The sequence below is a fragment of the Danio aesculapii genome, chromosome 3, assembly GCF_903798145.1.
Source record: "Danio aesculapii chromosome 3, fDanAes4.1, whole genome shotgun sequence".
In the NCBI taxonomy this organism is placed as follows: Eukaryota; Metazoa; Chordata; class Actinopteri; order Cypriniformes; family Danionidae; genus Danio; species Danio aesculapii.
In genome coordinates this window covers 29,916,701-29,935,549 of record NC_079437.1, presented here as the reverse complement: position 1 = coordinate 29,935,549, position 18,849 = coordinate 29,916,701, and the positions used below count along the sequence as shown (strand labels likewise).

The window sequence follows — 18,849 nt, the reverse complement described above, 5'->3', positions numbered from 1 at the left end:
TTTCCTCTGCTTGTGGAAAAAACTTCTTCCACGCCCTCAAATACGCTGCTCAAGTGCAGATTTTCTTGTGTGCTCTCAAATAAACTATGCTAAAGTGCAATTTAGTGTGTTTATGTAACGAGGATGTCTTCAACATTTATTAGATTTGCGAGGAATATTTATGAATGTCTCCAACAGACCTACAGAGCCAAATTAATCCGTCCTGAAGTAAAGTGAAACTGTTATACCTCCAGCAAGATAAAGTCATTGTATGCAGAACCACAGTCCTTTATCTATAAATAAAGTATAATTATGGAAACTGTGTTCATCATAACTGAAAGCTACGTCGTGTTTGCTGGACTCACGCATCATGCACCTGTCAGTCAGTCAGTCTGTCAGCACGTCACCTTAAAGAGTTAAACAAAGAACGCACAGCACTACTACGATTACTGAAAAGTTTGCGCTGTTATAATTCACTTACCTTTTAATACGTTTTTGGTGTGATTATAACCCGCTATTTAAAAAAAAACAACCGAATGTTTTGAATGAGAAGCTGTAATGTAGCCGTGGCGGGATGAATTTTGGTGTGGCGCCCCGCCACGGTCGAATGAATGTGCAATAGCGAAAACCATGAGGTTTATATGAAAAAACTCCCCCATATGCATGCATGCAGCTTCCTCTGAAACAAAGCACATGTGCTTCCGAGATAATATGTCATAGGTGCAACTAAATGCGACACATGAATGTGCACCCTATACTGACACTGACAACTAACCCTTCAGAACATGAATACTCAAACTCTGTCTGTGTGTGTTAAACAGAGACTCCACTCTCTCTGGCCGTACAGACAGAGCCGGGCGGAAGTGAGATCATCAGGGTTCTGGTGATGGGTGGAGCACACATTGACTTTAGGGCGAGAGATGGCTTGACTCCTCTGCACAAGGCCGTCAGAGCACATGCACACACTGCCCTACTGGTAACACACAAACACAAAAGCAACTTTACATCCTGATTAGTATTTAATATAGGTTCAGATTGAAATGTAATCCCCTGTTTTTTTTTGTTCAGACTCTGTTGTCTTTGGGGGCGTCTTCTGATTATAAGGACAGCCGTGGGCTGACACCACTGTACCACACTGTGCTGATAGGGGGCGACACCTCCTGCTGCGAGACCCTGCTGTACCACAGAGCCAGGCTGGGGCTCCGTGATGAGAACGGCTGGGATGAGACACATCAGGTATGAAAAAAATGCTGACAACAAGTGGATGACTAATAATAGTAGTAATAATAATAATAATAATAATAATAATAATAATAATAATAATAATAAGAAGAAGAATGCATTATTTTTTTTTTAGGCACCTTTCAAAGCACTCACGGACACCTTACAGCAGATCACAGGCACATTATTAAATTACAAGCAGTAAAAATGACAATCAGCATAATATTATTAAACCAGAAAATCATTAAAAGCTATGCTAAACAAAAAATCTGAGATTTAAAATTGGAAATAGAGTCCATCTGGCGAATGTGCAAAGGCAGGGAATACCATAACTTTGAGGCTGTACAACTAAAAGCCCTGCCACCAAATGACTTCATCTTAAAGTTTGGAACAGAAAACAGTTCAGCAGAAGATGATCTCAGATACTGGAAATGCGTGGAAGTGACAATTTTAGAGACCAGGGGTTTAAGCTTTGCAAATAACTTTTCACAAGTAATTAAACTCATTCATTCATTTTCTTTTCGGCTTAGTCCCTTTAATAATTCGGGGTCGCCACAGCGGAATGAACCGCCAACTTATCCAGCACATGTTTTACGCAGCGGATGCCCTTCCAGCCGCAACCCATCACTGAGAAACATCCATGCACACTCACTCACACTCATAGACTACGGACAATTTAGCTTACCCAAATGTACCTGTGTCGCATGACTTTGGACTGTGGGGGAAATGGGGCACCTGGAGGAAATCCACGCGAACACGGGGAGAACATGCAAACTCCACACAGAAACGCCAACTGACCTAGCCGAGGCTCGAACCAGCGACCTTCCTGCTTTGAGGCGACAGCACTACCTACTGTGCCACTGCATCGCCAGTAATTAAACTATGATGGTGATAATAATATTAATCATATTAATACTATTATTAATAATAATACATGTCACTTCAGCACCAAAGCAGCACTATAGAATAGTTTCTGAAGGATAATGTGCTGTAAGAAGACATTACAAATTTAGCTTTGCCATCACAGAATGTTTTATTTTTTTTAAATGTACAAAATTTCTTATATTTAATAATATATTTTGCCTAGTTGAGCATAAGTACTAACCAAGAAAATGTTCTTTTTAAACATTAAACTAGGTGTCATTTAGTATCATAAGTAATTCAGTCAAAACTCAGTCAGTCAGGGGTGGGTATCTAACACACTCATCAAATTTGCCATCAACTTTGTCATCAACTTTGTTTTTTTTTTTTACCTTAAAACATTTGGTGAAATTGACAATTTAACTCAAGTAAGGTCATTTGGAGGGTTTACTGATTAAATGTAATATTTATAAAAGCTAAACTAGACGTTACAGACATCTGAACAAATTTAGAAATTCATTCTCAAACCAGGAAAAAAAAAAAAATTGAGAATCACTGCTCAGTTCTTCGTCTCTCTGTACATGAGAGCATTTTCATTTCTATTTTCATACTTTCGTTTTCTTCCTCTCACTCACACGTTCACTGTGGTGCTAATTAATAAATGTGTCAGTTCTGACAATCTATAAAATCTATTCTTTGTTCCTTTTCCCTTTCTCATGTCAAATGACTGATTCTGCCTCTTCTAATCCACTTCTCTCTCTTTTGTTTCATTGTTGTTCTTTATCAATCAGTATTATTCAGCAGCATTTACTTTGCCTCTCTCTCTCTCTCTCTCTCTCTCTCTCTCTCTCTCTCTCTCTCTCTCTCTCTCTCTCTCTCTCTCTCTCTCTCTCTCTCTCTCTTTCTCTCCAGGCGTGTCAAAATGGGAACTCTCAACATTTAGAGCACCTGCTTTTTTATGGTGCGGACTCCTCATCCCAGAATGCCTCAGGAAACACTGCCCTGCACATATGTGCTTTATATAATAAGGTATAACCACTGTGCCTCACACACAAAGACAAAACAAAGCAAATATTTTATATACTCACCAACTTACTTTATAGGTGCACCTTACTAGTAGAAGCTTGGATCCCTTTTTGCCTTCACTGCCTATCTGCCACAATGATGTGTGGTGTTTAATGAATTGAATTGATCTTTATTTCTATAGCGCTTTTACAATGTAAATTGTGTCAAAGCAGCTTAACATAGAAGTTCTAGTGAACTGAAACTGTGTCAGTCCTGTTTTCAGAGTTTAAGTTCAGTTTAGTTAAGTTCAGTTGTGGTTTAATTTTCACTGCTGAAACTCCAAGCGCTGAAGAGGAAATCCATGAATGCGCAGCTCCACAAATCCCAAAACCAAGCAAGCCAGTGAAGACAGTGACGAGGAACTTCACCAATTGACAAAAGTGAAGGGAAAAAAACCTAGAGAAACCATTTCTCCTTTGGCCAAACTTCTTGTGCAAAGAAGCACTCTAGGCGCCGGAGGCTGGAGAACGCTGGATGTCCACCGTGAAGAAGCTGCAGGTGTGAGTAGGTCACCGGTGGGTGATCAAGCCAGCCCATGGGATCAATGCGGAGACATGTCTGTCACTGAGGTCTTTCAGGAATCAGTCTCATGCTCTCCACTCCTCCATGACCACCACAGCATCAGCTCAGGATACGGCCTGGTCCAGGATTATGGAGAGCTCTGGATGATGAAAAACAAACATAAGGGCATATGCCGTTCAAATTATGATGTCTTTAGGGAAGTGTTCCCAGCTCTTTGTAGGTGGTCAATAAAATTGTAAAATGTATACGATATTTAATAGGGAGCCAGTGCAATGATGAAAGAACTGGAATAATATGATCATATTTCTTTGTTTTAGAAAGCACTCCAGCAGCTGCAGTTGAATCAGAAGTTTGTTAATTAGGCCAGGAGGGCAACCGGCTAGTAACACATTACAATAGTTGAGAGGTTAGACTATAAGTCTTAAAAGTTCATGCTTTCATGTTGTTTGTCTGGTGGTCTAGTGGCTAGGATGTGTGCCTCTCACTGCTATGGCCCTAATTTGGGGCAGTTGTAGCCTAATGGTTTAGGAGTTTGATAATACAAAGGTTAAGGTTCAATTCCCAGTCCTGGTGGGAATCGAAGTTGTGGGGAGTGAATGAACTCCTAATTAACTCACTTTACTTCACTGCAAATTCTAACCATAATATCTGCATAGGAAGAAAGGGGCCATTTTTTCAATATTCTGTTCTTCAGCAGTTTGCTGTTCGTAACCGTGAAATTAAAAAGAAAGTATTATATATGTTAGTATCATAATAGCTAGTAGCTAGATTGCTACAAAACAGTGAGAAAATTAGCATTTGCTGATTTACTTTTCATTGGTTGCACTTGATCTTAACCAGTCGAATTATCAGAACAGTGATAAAAACAAAAGAATATTGGTTGTTGTTTTTAAATGGGAGGAGCAACTATATGTCTCATTGTCACTATTATATGTCACTATTTTGTCTTCATATTTTAGTTTTATTTGCTTCAAACATCAAATAAAAAATCGTGTGTATCTCCTACTAAAAATGTCTGTCTCACCACACCATGATTTTTCAGGCTAGTTCATGCTGGTTTAGTGCCATGTTCTTCACCAGGAGAGCCAGTCACTAGCATGGTCTTTGTAGTGTATTTTAAAGGATCTCAGTGAAGATTTCATTGTTTTGTGCACAAGTGGTGTATTTACAGCGTGCTAAACTTTTATTATGTTTTATAGTAAGCCTCAGATGTCCTCAATGTCTTAAGGCTGTTATTGTCTCATTTTTCTGTTTAGGAGAGTTGTGCCCGCATCCTGCTGTATCGAGGAGCTAAGAAGGACACAAAGAATAACAGTGGGCAGAACTCATTCCAGGTAATTATCACACTGCCACTGGCACTGGCAGGTTGTTATTTGGGTTCACTTTTTTATCAACACTCTGCATGTTATTAATAGGTTAAACAAAGTAATTAAAGAAATCTAAACTCCTACAAACCCTCCTCTAGCCTTAGGTATGGACTGTGGGTCAAGTTAACTTGGAAGAGTGTACGTTTATTTTTTAAAAAATTGTACATTGTAAAACACAAGACAGGGAATATTCAAAGTAACATTCAGCTACTGTATTTTATTATGTAAAATGAGCATCACATGTCAAACATCATGGTGCAGGAATTAAGACATATAAAGATGTACAGACTACACTAAAATAATTTGACAGAGGAACATATTGTTGGGTGGCAAATTGGTTTGCACTGTCGCCTCACAGCAAGAAGGATGCTGGTTCAAGTCCCGGCTGGGCCAGTGGCATTTCTGTGTGGATTTTGCATGTTCTCTCAGTGTTTGCATGGGTTTCCACCAGTGTGTCTGAATATGAGAGTGAATGGGTGTTTCTCAGTACTGGCTTGTGGCTGGAAGGGCATCTGCTGCATAAAACATGCCAAAATAGTTGGTGGATCATTCCGCTGTGGCAACCTATGATAAATAAAGGACTAAGCTGAAGAAAAATAAATGAATGAATGAACATATAGTTGCAGACTATCTTCTTTTTTTCAGTTTTTTGGAATATGGAAATAAAGTTAATGCTATTTATTAATTTATTAATCAAGATTTACTATGATATTGACGCTGAAATAAATCTATGCTCCCTATGTTGAAATACATTAATCGGATGTTGAATGTTAAGTTTAATATGCAGAGAAAATATGCAATTTATATGCAATAATATTTAATATACAGATTCTTATTAATGCCACTATCTCTCTTTGCATGGTGTAGAATTATTGTTAGAATTATTATTTTTTGCTCATCCATAATTTATGCACTGTCAAGTTGTTCTAAAAATTTCCTTTTATTCCATGAAACACAAAAGGAGATATTAGGTCAAATGTCTGAGCTGCTCTTTTACAGTGAAGTAAAATTGGATTGTGGTCCACACTGACTGATAATGATAATAATAATTTTACATATAGCGAACCACACCCGCACATAACATAACACATGTACATAAGAAGAAAATTTACTTAATGATAATTATTTAATAATAATAATAATAATAATAATAATAATAATAATAATAATAATAATAATAATAATTTTATGTACAGCAAACCACACTCCACACATAGCACATAAATAATAACAAAATTAACTTAATGATAATTATTTATGAATAATAAGATTAATAATAATAATTTATGTATAGCAAACTACACACCAGACATAACACATAAATAACACGCATAAATAATAATACAATTAATGATAATTATTTATGAATATTATTATTATTATTATTATTAATAATAATAATAATAGTAATAAAAATAATAATTGTATGTATAGCAAACCACGCTTCACACATAACACATAAGTTACACATATGAATAATAAATAATAATAAAATGAACTTAACGATAATTATAATGTGATAATAAATATTATTATTATTATTATTATTATTATTATTATTATTATTATTATTATTATTATTATTATTATTAATAATAATATTAATAATAGTAATAATCATTTTATGTACAGCAAACCACACTCCACACATAAATAACACATATGAATAATAATGAAATTAACTTAATAATAATTATTTATGGATATTAAGAATAATAATAACAATTTTATATATAGCAAACTACACACCACACATAACACATAAATAACACATATAAATAATAATACAATTAATGATAATTATTTATGAATATTAATAGTAATAATAATAATAATAATAATAATAATAAGAATTATTATTATTATTATTATTATTAATAATATAAACATTTAAAATTTTCCTGGCTTATTTAGTGCATGTGTGAGTTTAATGTAAAAAAAAGTTTTTGTTATTAAATTACCAGTGTATCGTTGTACTTGTGAACAATTTTCATTCTTTTACTGTCATGTGGTGACACTAGGGACACAGAAATTACACGTTTCACTAGCTGTACTGTATGTTTGTTATGTGTTACCGTAAAGTGTTTCTGTATGCGTTGCAAGTCCCAGGTGGAGCTAAACTGTAGTGAGCCAAAAGAGTTTTACTTCAACCTCAGCCATCTCCACAGAGCCAGCTGCGTTTGTGTTTAATATGAAGGAAAGTGAATGCATATTTATGTGTGTGTGTGTGTGTGTGTGTGTGTGTGTGTGTGTGTGTGTGTGTGTGTGTGTGTGTGTGTGTGTGTGTGTGTGTGTGTGTGTGTGTGTGTGTGTGTGTGTGTGTGTGTGTGTGTGCGTGTGTGTGTGTGTGTGTTTAATATTATGTTATTCCCAAGCCTTGCGTCATTGTGCGTCATTCACAGATGCAAATATTAAGCGTGTGTGAACTTTTTTGTAGGTGGCTGTGATGTCTGGCCATTTCGAGCTTGGAGAAATAATTAAAAACCACCGTGAATCAGATGTAGGTAAGGAGCTCAGATTTTTGTTTGTGGTGGTATTTTTAATTCTGTCTGAGATCATTTGTTTGCTCTTCTCGCTGTGTGACATTTGGAACTTGATACTTTTGTCTCTGTTTAGCTGCGTTGCGATTCACACAACCCCCAAGCAGTGTTCACTGCTCCTTAGACACTCAGAAGGGGATATTTGCTGAAGTCATGACGCTTTGCAATGATGTTTTAATGCAGATGATACATGAAGTGTGTGATTGTACACATGGAATGAATATTGAAAGCCATTGGGCAGTTGCAGTGTACTTATTGCATGTCTCTCCCTGCATCTTTACTCACTCACTTACTTTTTTTGTCAGTTCCCTTTTTGGAGTCTCCTAAATATGCCCCCCAGAGGAGGGAGAGCTCACGGACTCTTGGATTGCCTCATCCGCACCCCTTCCTACGGGCCAACAGTGATAACAGCATGAATGTGCCAGACTGGATTGCCTTTCCCAATGCTGCAGGATCAAACATCGTCTCTGTACAGGTAATTGATCAATCGATGAGTGATTTAGTTGTTGTTGTCATTGTATTTCATAAATATGTTGTTTTTGAATTCATAAAAAGCTATCCATTAGCAACTCTGGAATGGTAGTGTACAATATAGTGCTGCACAATATATCTAGGGTATCCGCAGGGTCTTAAAATGTCTTAAATCTCAAAATCTAAATTTTAGTGTAAGTCTAAGTCTACTCTTGAAAGGATATTTAATGCAGGTACGCTCTCCTACAGAATCATCCCTATTGATCTAAAATTATGAATTCTTTACAAGCTATTCAAGTTGTCTGATGAAATTGCATTTATATTGCAATATATATCACAGTGAATGAAAATATTGCAATGCCAGTTTTTAACAATATCGTGCAGCCCTAGTACAATAGTAATAATGCATAATTAACTTTAAAATAAATATTACATAGAAAAATGTGTTAAAAGAAAAATAATACTATACATTTAAAGTGAAATATTCTAATTAAGAAAAGTTATTCTGTTCACATTTTTAAATTAGCTTTAGTTTTGGATGGTAGTTTAGATTAAAAATATTAAATGAATGAATTGTAAATAATATTCAATATACAAAATATTTAAAGACGCCAGAAATGTTCATTTTAAGCACTTTAAAATGATACAAATTGTACATTTATAGTAAATATTATTGTAAATATTATGTAAATATTATAGTAATTTATATTAAATATTATGTCAGTTTTTTTCAAATAAATATTAAATGTAAAAATGTGAAAAATACTTAAGTTAAGGAGTTAAATGGATAGTTCACCCAAATTGAAAATTCTGTCATTATTTACTCACTATCCACTTGTTCCAAACCTGAGTTTCTTTCTTCTGTTGGGCACAAAGTAAGATATTCTGAAAAATGTTGGAAAGCAGCAGCCACTGACTATTCCATACTATTTTCTGTTGTAAATCAATGGCTGCATTTTTCCAACATTCTTCAGAATATCTTATTTTGTGATCAACTAAAGAAAGAAATTCAGAAAAAAATGAGAACCATTTGAGTGTGAGTAAACGGTGAGGACATTTTCATTTTTGGGAGATCTATCTCTTTAAAGGGCTATCTTTAACTGTTGTCACACTCTATGCATAGATACTGTTGGTTTGGACAAAGTACATACCCTGAAGATGATCTGAGATCATAATTACCCTACTGCTTATCATAATAACATGTATATCTCAGGGTCTAAAGCATGGCGGCACCTTACGTAGCTCCAGCAGTCCCCGTGGAGCCCGAACACGTTCCCCGTCTCGTGGCCGAACAGGTGACCGGGACGATCGGAGCCGGCAAACACGTGGAAGACAAGGGTGAGGAAGAGCAAGAAGAAAGGACAACATTATCTACTTGTTAAGCTCTGGCGCATGCAATTAAATTTTTCAGATCCTAGCCTACTCATTTAAAGGGATAGTTCAACCAAAAGGGAAAATTGTCATCATTTACTCACCCTTGACTTGTTGAAAACCTGTATGCCTTTCTTTCTTCAGCTGTACACAAAAGTAGATAGTTTGAAGAATGTTGAAAACATGTAACCTCTGAATACCATAGAGTTTGTACAATGGTTTGTATTTTTTTAGTATGGATGTCAATGGCTTTCATTCTTCAGAATAGAGGTTACTAGAGGGTGAGTAATTTTTAATTTTTTGGTGAACTATCCCTTTAAATTGAGAACTCGATAGCTATTTATGAATACTGTTTAGTCATATCACAATATCATGGTGTTCACTGCATTCTCTGCAACTTGCTACATGCATTTAATCAAAAAGCATTTAAACCCTTAATGTTTTATTTCTTTGTTTATTTATTTATTTTTTTGCTTTAACAAGATTTAAGATTTATAATAGATGAATCAATGACTGACCATCCAAAATTTGGAATGAATATGTGCTGTACATTAAAATCATGATTAGTATTACAGTGCGCTGTGAACAAATATTGGTACCATTTTTGTTGTCCTTTTGGCATCTGACAGTGTTTGTGAACTCTATGCCTAAATCATCATTAGTACACTGAAAAAACTGACTAAGAATTACTTGATGATATCCTGATAACAATTTTTTTAAGTGAATTTGACTAACCTTATCTCAAGTCCAATTAATTTGTAATTATCATAAAAAATGTAAATGTTACTTAATGTTTAACCTAACACTTCTAAACATTGATTATTGGTTATCTTTCATTTTTAATCTGATTTATTCAAATGAATCAAGTAACGTTTTTTTTTTTTAGCAAGAGGAACTTAGCTTCTATAAAAATTAAATAAATCATATCAGTTACAAGTTAGTATATATTTTATTCTGTAAAATGTTCACTTTATATGCTGCTTCACACTGAAAACATGGTGTCTGCAAAACTGTTGTAAACAATGTATTTGTGTTGAATTTAAACAAACAAATTAAATTTAATAATAATCAACTTAATTTGTTTGTTTAAATTCAGCTCAAATAAATTGTTTACAACCGCTAAACGTAAAAAAAAAATTAGGAAATCCAAGGAATCATCTTTGAATAATGTTTTTCAGTGTATAATTATGTAATCATTACTAGTTTAAAAAATAATCAAGATCAGTATTTTTAAATGTATCAGAGGTGAAAACATTACACAGAAACTTTTCAATATTAAATAAAGCAAAAACAGTCATATTCTTTCCCCAAAAACTGATGATAAAGTGCCTTACAAGGTCTCTGTGCAGTCATTCTAATGAATTGTTTTCGAATTGAATTGTGGCTTTTTGTCGGCATTCCTGCTTATGCCAACCAAGTCAATACATTTTCGATTAAAATGTTCTTAATATTACCAGGCTTATTTGTAATGATTAGAAAACATTGAAATGTTACTAGTAAATTAACTCTTTCATTTATGACATCAAGTAAATGTGTAAATATAAAACAATTTACTTAGCTATCATTGACATTTAATATTACAGTTTAAAAATGATGACGGGAAATTTTACAACACCAAACAGCCATTTTATTTCCAGTGTAGTCACATCTGATGAAGACAGACACTTGAATGAGTAAAGCCAGTAGTAAATGCATGATAACCCTGTTGTCTGATACCTGTGCCATTGTGTAGAGCGGGATCCATCAGTAGCCAGGGCACAGCCAGCGGGCAGAGACGGCGTCTCTACAGTGCCGTTCCTGGCCGTGTGTTTGTTGCCACCCGCTCGCACTCGGCCCAGGGCGACCGCGAAATCAGCTTCAACAAGGGAGACAAAGTCAAAGGTGAATGTGTGTGTGTGTGAGTGCGTCTCTCTTTTCGGGAGCAGGAGCAATGACGTGCGCAGTGCGTGTGTGTAAATCGATCCCATTAAATGTGTGTTTGTTTCTGTATGTTTTCCACAGGTGTGGATAAACGTTGTCTGTGTATGTATTCTGGTGATATGTGTTGGTATGTCAGTATATGTCTGTTTGTGAGCAATGTCAGCGTGCATGCATGTGCATACAACTCGAAAGCCATCATGTCTTTGCATGTGTTTTGTGATTCAATGTGTGTGTGTTTGTGTATCAGGAGCGTCATGCAGTGATTATTTTTAAGGAGTGTAGGGTCCTGTTTCCAACTGGTATTAACCTCTTTTTAGTGATCTGATCTTTTGATTGATTAGCATGCATATTGATGGGATCTCTTGTGTTCTGATTTTGTAAAGACATATACATTTTTTGCAGACATGCTCAGTGTGACACAAGAATACTTTAAATGAACAAATCATGGATACCTTATTGTGATATTCTTTCTCACAACATGTGCCATAAAAATCAGGTCAAGTCAAAAGACACGAGTATTTATGCTACAAAAGCAATACTGTAATTTTTTTTTTTAAAGCAGTATTAATTTTTGGCTACCTCTGGAATTGGTTGAAAGTGGACAAGCTTAGATAGATTTGTACATTTGTGATAGGACTGACAAAATGTTGTAATACCAGGTGTAAACAAGGCTATAGAGGCAGTACTATTTCTGTAAGATGAAACCAAAGTAAAAAAATAATGTAGTTTAAATATTAATGGTAATTTTTGATGTGACTAAAGTATGTGTGCAGGGGACCACGGTCATATCCAAACTAAATATCAAATATTAATATCCAGTATAAATATATTGTTTTGTTTTTTTGTGAAAGGAATTTTTTTTTGTGAAAGTCTTTTTTAACATTACAGTGTTATAGAAATGATTTTGATTCAAATAAATTCTGTTGCTTTTTCTGTTCTTAAAAAAATATTCAATAATCAATAAAACTTTTTTCAGAATTGGTATTAATAATAAAAATGCCCCTTGAGCAGTAAATCAGCACCTTAAAATGATTTCTGAAATATCATGTAAGGTGGAAGACTGTGATCATTGTGTTAAAATTTCTGTAATGTCATCTTAGTAACTTAAATATATCACTTAAAAAAAATAAAAAAAATCATATACACAGCTGACTTCAAATCTCATAACATTTTAGACTTAAGCACAAGCAAATATAATCAATTACATATATTAACCTTAAGATTATTTTTGTACATAAATGTACGTACATACAGTGCATAAAATACACTTTCTCAGCAATCTCTATTTGGAACGGTCGTGCCCTGACCAAAACCTTGTTGAACCCTGTTTTTTTATTTACATATTTATTTATATTGAAAACAACAACAAATATAGCTGCAAGCAGCAATTATCGGGGTTCAAGCATTTTAGTAGAATACGGTTATTTATTAGTTAGGAAGTCTGTAAGTAGTTTAATCAACAATTAAATTAATTTAAAGTGTTAGAGTTTATAGATTGAGTTAACAAATATAAATATTAATAATAAATGTAAATGTTAATAAACAGTTTGCAGGACAGCAGTGCAGGCCAGTAGCCAGCCTGCTGAAAGGGGTGATTCTTTTTTCTCAAAACGTGGACCTTTTCTATTTACCATTTTCTATTTAATTATGAGATTTAAATAGATTTTAAGCACTATTTTTAGCTGGATTAACTTGTCGAATGGTCATCATAACCACACTTTTTGATGTACCAAAAATATTTCCTAAAGTTTTAGAATAAAGAAATATGAAAAAATACTTATTTTTAAAATACAAATTTATTACATCGTATATCATAAATCCATTTTAAATTAAAAAGAAGCCTATTGCATTTATTAAGCAAATCATAAATATCAAACTGGCCAGCTCATTCAATTTTCTGCAGTCAGAATTGGTCCATTTGAATAATAATAGTACTACTACTACTACTACTACTAATAATAATAATAATAATAATTTAGAACTTCACAATTTTTCTAGCCTCTCTTGAAAAAAAAGTTTATTTGAAAATTCATGGATATCATCAATAGCCAAAATAGTATGAATGAATAATATGGGCCGCTTTTGGAGCTTCACACCTTTTTATTGGTAATTTTTTGTTTCATGAACAAGGTCCAAGATTTAGAAAAAAGTTAATTGAAAACTGTTTTCTCCATTTAAAAACAATAAAGTAGTAAAGTCTTGCACAGCTGGAGGTTGGACTCATGAAAAATATCTGTTAGCATTGGCCAAACTGATTAGCTGAAGTCACGACAGCCAACAGAGGATTCGGCTTGGTCTTAAATCCTTTTCGATGTGTTGTTGTCACTTATTATGATGGCATAGCAGTCAGAATAGGACAAATGAGCTCATGTATGGGACAAAGTCTGGACCTTTGTCAGTGAGGGGTGGGTCTTTCAAACCACCCAAACCCCCCTTGGCTACAGGCCTGCAGTGGTTTCTGTGTCAAAGCAATACAAACTAGAGCAGAAAAATAAATAAATAAATAAATAAAAATCTTAACAAATACATGAGGGTTTCAGCGCTTCGTGCTTGAACCCCTAAACTTTATCATTTAAATGAGCTCTGAAATATTTAAAAATCCACCTGCCTCAAAAATGTGTCATGATGCTTCTGGTTTCTTCATTGTGTACTTGTATCTGACCTACACACACACGCACACACACACTGTTGTTTTCTCTTGATTCCCTCAGTGCTGAGTGTGGGTGAAGGAGGCTATTGGGAAGGGACGGTTCGAGGACGTACAGGCTGGTTCCCCTCAGACTGCGTGGAGGAAGTTGCTCTCCGTAGCCTGGAATCTCGTTCAGGTGAGACTCCTTTCTCACACACAAACAGATTATAAGTATCAAAGACATCTGCGCTGTACACTCGGAGCTGTCATTTCCATAGTCCCAGATGTGTTTGCAGGACAGTCGGATTGCCACAGCTTTTCTGTGATGTTGTGATGCCAGACTCAGTGAGGGAGAGCAGCTATGATGACTATTAATAGTTTACAGCACTACTGGAGTGTGAGAGGGAGCGATTGTGCCATTTCACGCTGGCTAAACTCACCGTGGTTTGAGCCAATGCGCTCTGTCAGAGCGGGAAACTTCCAGTCGGACATGTGTTTTGTTATCATGCTGTAGTTGCAGCCTCTACTGATATAAGGGATATCAACTTGTGACAATGTGGATGCGGTTGTGTTTGCATCTTTCAGAAAGCCGCAGTGAGAGAGCCAAGAGACTCTTCCGGCATTATACTGTTGGATCTTACGACAGCTTCGATGCACCCAGGTAAGATCACTTTTACTGTTGACCATTTTCAGGTGTGGTGCTGATATTTGGATACTGCTGTGTCAAAATGAAGAACTTTCTGCTGTGAACGGTTCTCACGGGTCATGGAATTTCTGGAATATCATTTTAAAAGGTCTGTTCCAGACATTAAAAGTCAAGGAAATTTGTATATTTTTTGACAGTCGTAGAATATCAGAGATTTTTTGTTTGTTGCTTTTATTTTTATTTTATTTATTTATTTATTTATTTATTTATTTATTTATTTATTTATTTATTTATCAAAATGTACAGTGCCTGACAAAAGTCTTGTCGTCGATCCCAGTTGTAAGAGTGACAAATAATAGCTTGACTTCTAGCTGATCATTTGGAAAAGTGGCAGAAGGTAGATTTTTCTGATGAATCATCTGTTGAACTGCATCCCAATCATCACAAATACTGAAGAAGACCGACTGGAACCCGCATGAACCCAAGAGTCTCACAGAAATCAGTCAAGTCTGGTGAAGGAAAAATCATGGTTTGGGGTTACATTCAGTATGGGGGCGTGTGAGAGATCTGCAGAATGGATGGCAACATCAACAGCCTGAGGTATCAAGACATTTGTGCTGCCCATTACATTACAAACCACAGGAGACGGTAAATTCTTCAGCAGGACAGCACTCCTTTTCATACCTCAGCCTCCACATCAAAGTTCCTGGAAGCAAAGAAGGTCAATGTGCTCCAGCATTGGCCAGCCCAGTCACCAGACATGAACATTATTGAGCATGTCTGTGGTAAGATGGAGGAGGCATTGAAGATGAATCCAAAGAATCTTGATGAACTCTGAGAGTCCTGCAAGAAGGCTTTCTTTGCCATTCTAGAAGACTTTATTAATAAGTTATTTGAGTCATTGCAGAGATGTATTGATGCCGTCCTCCAAGCTAATAGGAGTCATACACAATATTAATTCTTATTCCACTGCACCATGACTTTATATTCTATACTGTACATTATTTCTGTTAAGTGACAAGACTTTAGTCTAAGCAAAGTCAGACCTTACTGTTTTAATTAAATCATTAAAAATCAAAATCAATTTACCAGTTTTTGGTAATATAAGCATAATCTAGAGGCTTTTGTCTTTAATATAAGCCACTTCTGATACCAAATGATCAACTAGAAGTTTTTTGTTTGTTGTTCCTAAAACTTGGATAAATTTTGAAAGAATAGAAACTAAAAACTTAAAACATGAATTTAAAAAAACTATCATTATCAAAAACCTTTATTTTAATTATTTTAATAAAAACATTTATTTTAGGTTTACAATGCAAATCCAATTAAAAGCACTTGTTTAGTAAAGTCTCACATAATGTATCTACTAAAAGAGAGAAAATATTACTTTACAAAGTGTAATGTACATGTACAGTACATACACCATATAAACATTTGCATATTTTTCAATAATATTACTGATATTAATATAAAAACTGAGAAAATATATATTTACACACAGTTACTAAGTAAAGTGTGGGCTCAAAAATTGGTGGAAATCTGTGGATTTCCATGTGGGCATATTTCGTGTTTACTTTTAATATTTTAAATTTCAAAAAAATCAACATTTTTTAAAACAAAAAAAGACAATGACAAAAAAGATTAACAATAAATGTACTCACAGTGTTGCCCCCAAGAACAATAGGATTTTTGATGACATTTTGATGACATTTTGAAAAACTGGCAAGGCAAGTTTATTTATTTTGGCAGTATGTTTAGAATGTTGTTTAGAAAGTGTCTGTTGCGAAGGACATGAGAATGCGAAGAACATAAGAAATGAGGCCAAAATATATATGTTTTTCCTTTAGTAATTTACACACAGCATTAAATGACACACTCAGCCATTTAGAATATTGTATACTTTGGTGAGCTGCAGTTTTACATCCACTAACAGAACAGTGTCTGTGTTTGACGATCTTACTCAGCATGTTTTTCCAACAGAAATGTGGTTCTGTTAAAGTTATAGTTGTTCTGAACACATTCAGAGTGGCACAGACATGCAGCAATGATGCATCTTAAGGAGACGTTTTACAAGAGATAAAATGAACAGTTCATATTTTAAAACTGGGTAATTACTCTTGCATTCTAAATTATGCTGTCATTATTTTTTTGTTTTATTTAATTTTTTTGTGGATATACTTTACGCAGAAATATTTTTGAGTCTCCTTTAATGACCACTTTAAGATATTATTAAATGCATCCAAAATACAACATTTCAACTTAAACAATCTTTCTCATACAATAACAAAAGGTTTTGTAGTATTCTTTATCAATCACTGCATGCATGTCGTTGGCTTAACTGAGTTTAGGTCATGCACATGGAGAGTTTTTTGTGGGTTCTTCTGAACTGCTTCTATTGGCACCTCTTCTGGCACTGCTGTAAGTGTGAGTGAGTGAGTGATAAACTGACAGACATAGAGATGGAGATGCCAGTGTGTGATTCGGCAATAGCAGTGTTTGCTGCGTTTGTTAATCAGGTTAAATCTTTTATGTTAAGTCATTTTTAACTTGAGGATGGGGTAGTTGATGGTAAAGAATTTGCCTTACTTTACCATTTCGTTGAGAGTGCAGTGGCTGGTATTTAACTCTTTCTGTCATGTGGCGTCGTGGTTGGTACGGATGCCAAAATTGGAAGCTTGTCGTGTTGTTGCTAGGGCATGGTGTAAACTAGATCTTTTACTGTAAAAAAAATCTGTAAAATTATAGTAAATAACCGGCAACGTATTTGCCAGAATTTTAAAAAGTTAAAACACAATACAAACTGTGAAAGAAATTTCTAAATTTCCATAAACTTCCATATTTCAATCTTTTATAGTTCAATATTGTGTCAATGTTTTTTGAACAATTTAAACCAAGTATAAACATCTACATATCGTACTTTTTTATACAGAAAACAAAACACAATCATACACATGTGGGAACGAGAACGTTACATGATGAATGAATGCTCTGAAATGCTCATGAAATGTTTTGTCAACAAGCAGCGAAACATACTAATTTATAGAATGTTCTCAGTGTCATTTACACAACTGCTAAACACCATCATGGTAAAGCACATAAAGTCAAAGTAATGCTATAAGGGGGCTACATAACTGACAAGGGGAAAAATGTAAAAAAAAACATAGTAATATCAACAAGAAGCCAAAATATTTAAGTGTCATGCAGAGAATTCTAAGAAAGTCAGTTTATTCTTATTAATATAAAATACTTGATTTAGAAGTCATGCCCACATCCCCTCTTTATTCATTTCACTTTTTGTGTGTTATGTATGAGCTTGCTTAATGAGCATGAGCAAATGAATTGTGGTTTCATAGTGTACAATTGAATTGAAATTGAAAAATAAATTGGTTCATATTCAAAAACATCCATGAAAATCATAGAAATAAAACAATATGAGCCCATACAGACTCTATATGAACAGGCGGTCATAAGAAGAGCAATAAATATTAGTGCTGATTCCAAACATCCTCTTTTCAGTGAATATCAGCCATTACCATCAGGAAAAAGACTGAGAATGCCAATGTGTAAAACCAATAGATTGAAGCTTTCGTTTGTTTCTACCTCAATAAAACTGTTGAACTCTACCAAGACCACTGCCCCTGTAGTACATTAGTACCTGACTGTGTTCTGTGCTTCATATATTCCATATTTAAATATCTATATATGGTCTTATTCTGTAAACAATATATGTTCTTAATTGTATGTTCTTAATTGTTTTGTTTGTTTTATTTATTTTATTGTCTGCCTAGAGCACCATTGTTGCACCTTTTTGCCCAGGACAAGAAACGTGAGCGCTCGCGCTTTTAAACATTCATGCACATCACATCACCTGTGCGTGCGACCATGAATCCCTCGTCAGTGAAGGAGGATAGTCTCATCCAGGGCCGGATTAAGAATACATTGGGGCCCTGGGGCTATAGCAAATCCAAGGGCCCCCTTTTATTTTTTTACATCACAAAAGTATATGCATATGTATATGTGTGTTGTTGTTGTTCTTATTATTATTGTTAATAAGTTAGTGCTTTATAATAAATATTTTAAATAGGGGTTTACCTTTGAAATGTTTCTTTAAAACTTTAGCTGACCATAAATCTCTAATGATGGGATATATTTAAAATCCATGCTTCTAATATGCAAAATATTGTGGTCTTCTGAGTTACAGAAGTCTAGCATCCTTATTTTATTATACTTATTTGCATCAGCTATATTGTCTGATGA

General features: G+C 34.6%; 1 protein-coding gene across 1 annotated transcript in view; it reads left to right on the top strand.

Moving 5' to 3' along the window:
- Positions 1 to 18,849, top strand: part of shank1 (SH3 and multiple ankyrin repeat domains 1) — a 118,388-nt gene that overhangs the window by 50,691 nt on the left and 48,848 nt on the right. Inside the window, 10 exon segments of the mRNA XM_056453602.1 lie at positions 801 to 955; positions 1,048 to 1,215; positions 2,974 to 3,090; positions 4,905 to 4,982; positions 7,453 to 7,519; positions 7,861 to 8,030; positions 9,240 to 9,364; positions 11,130 to 11,278; positions 14,029 to 14,142; positions 14,532 to 14,607. Coding sequence (XP_056309577.1) covers positions 801 to 955; positions 1,048 to 1,215; positions 2,974 to 3,090; positions 4,905 to 4,982; positions 7,453 to 7,519; positions 7,861 to 8,030; positions 9,240 to 9,364; positions 11,130 to 11,278; positions 14,029 to 14,142; positions 14,532 to 14,607 — 1,219 coding nt within the window.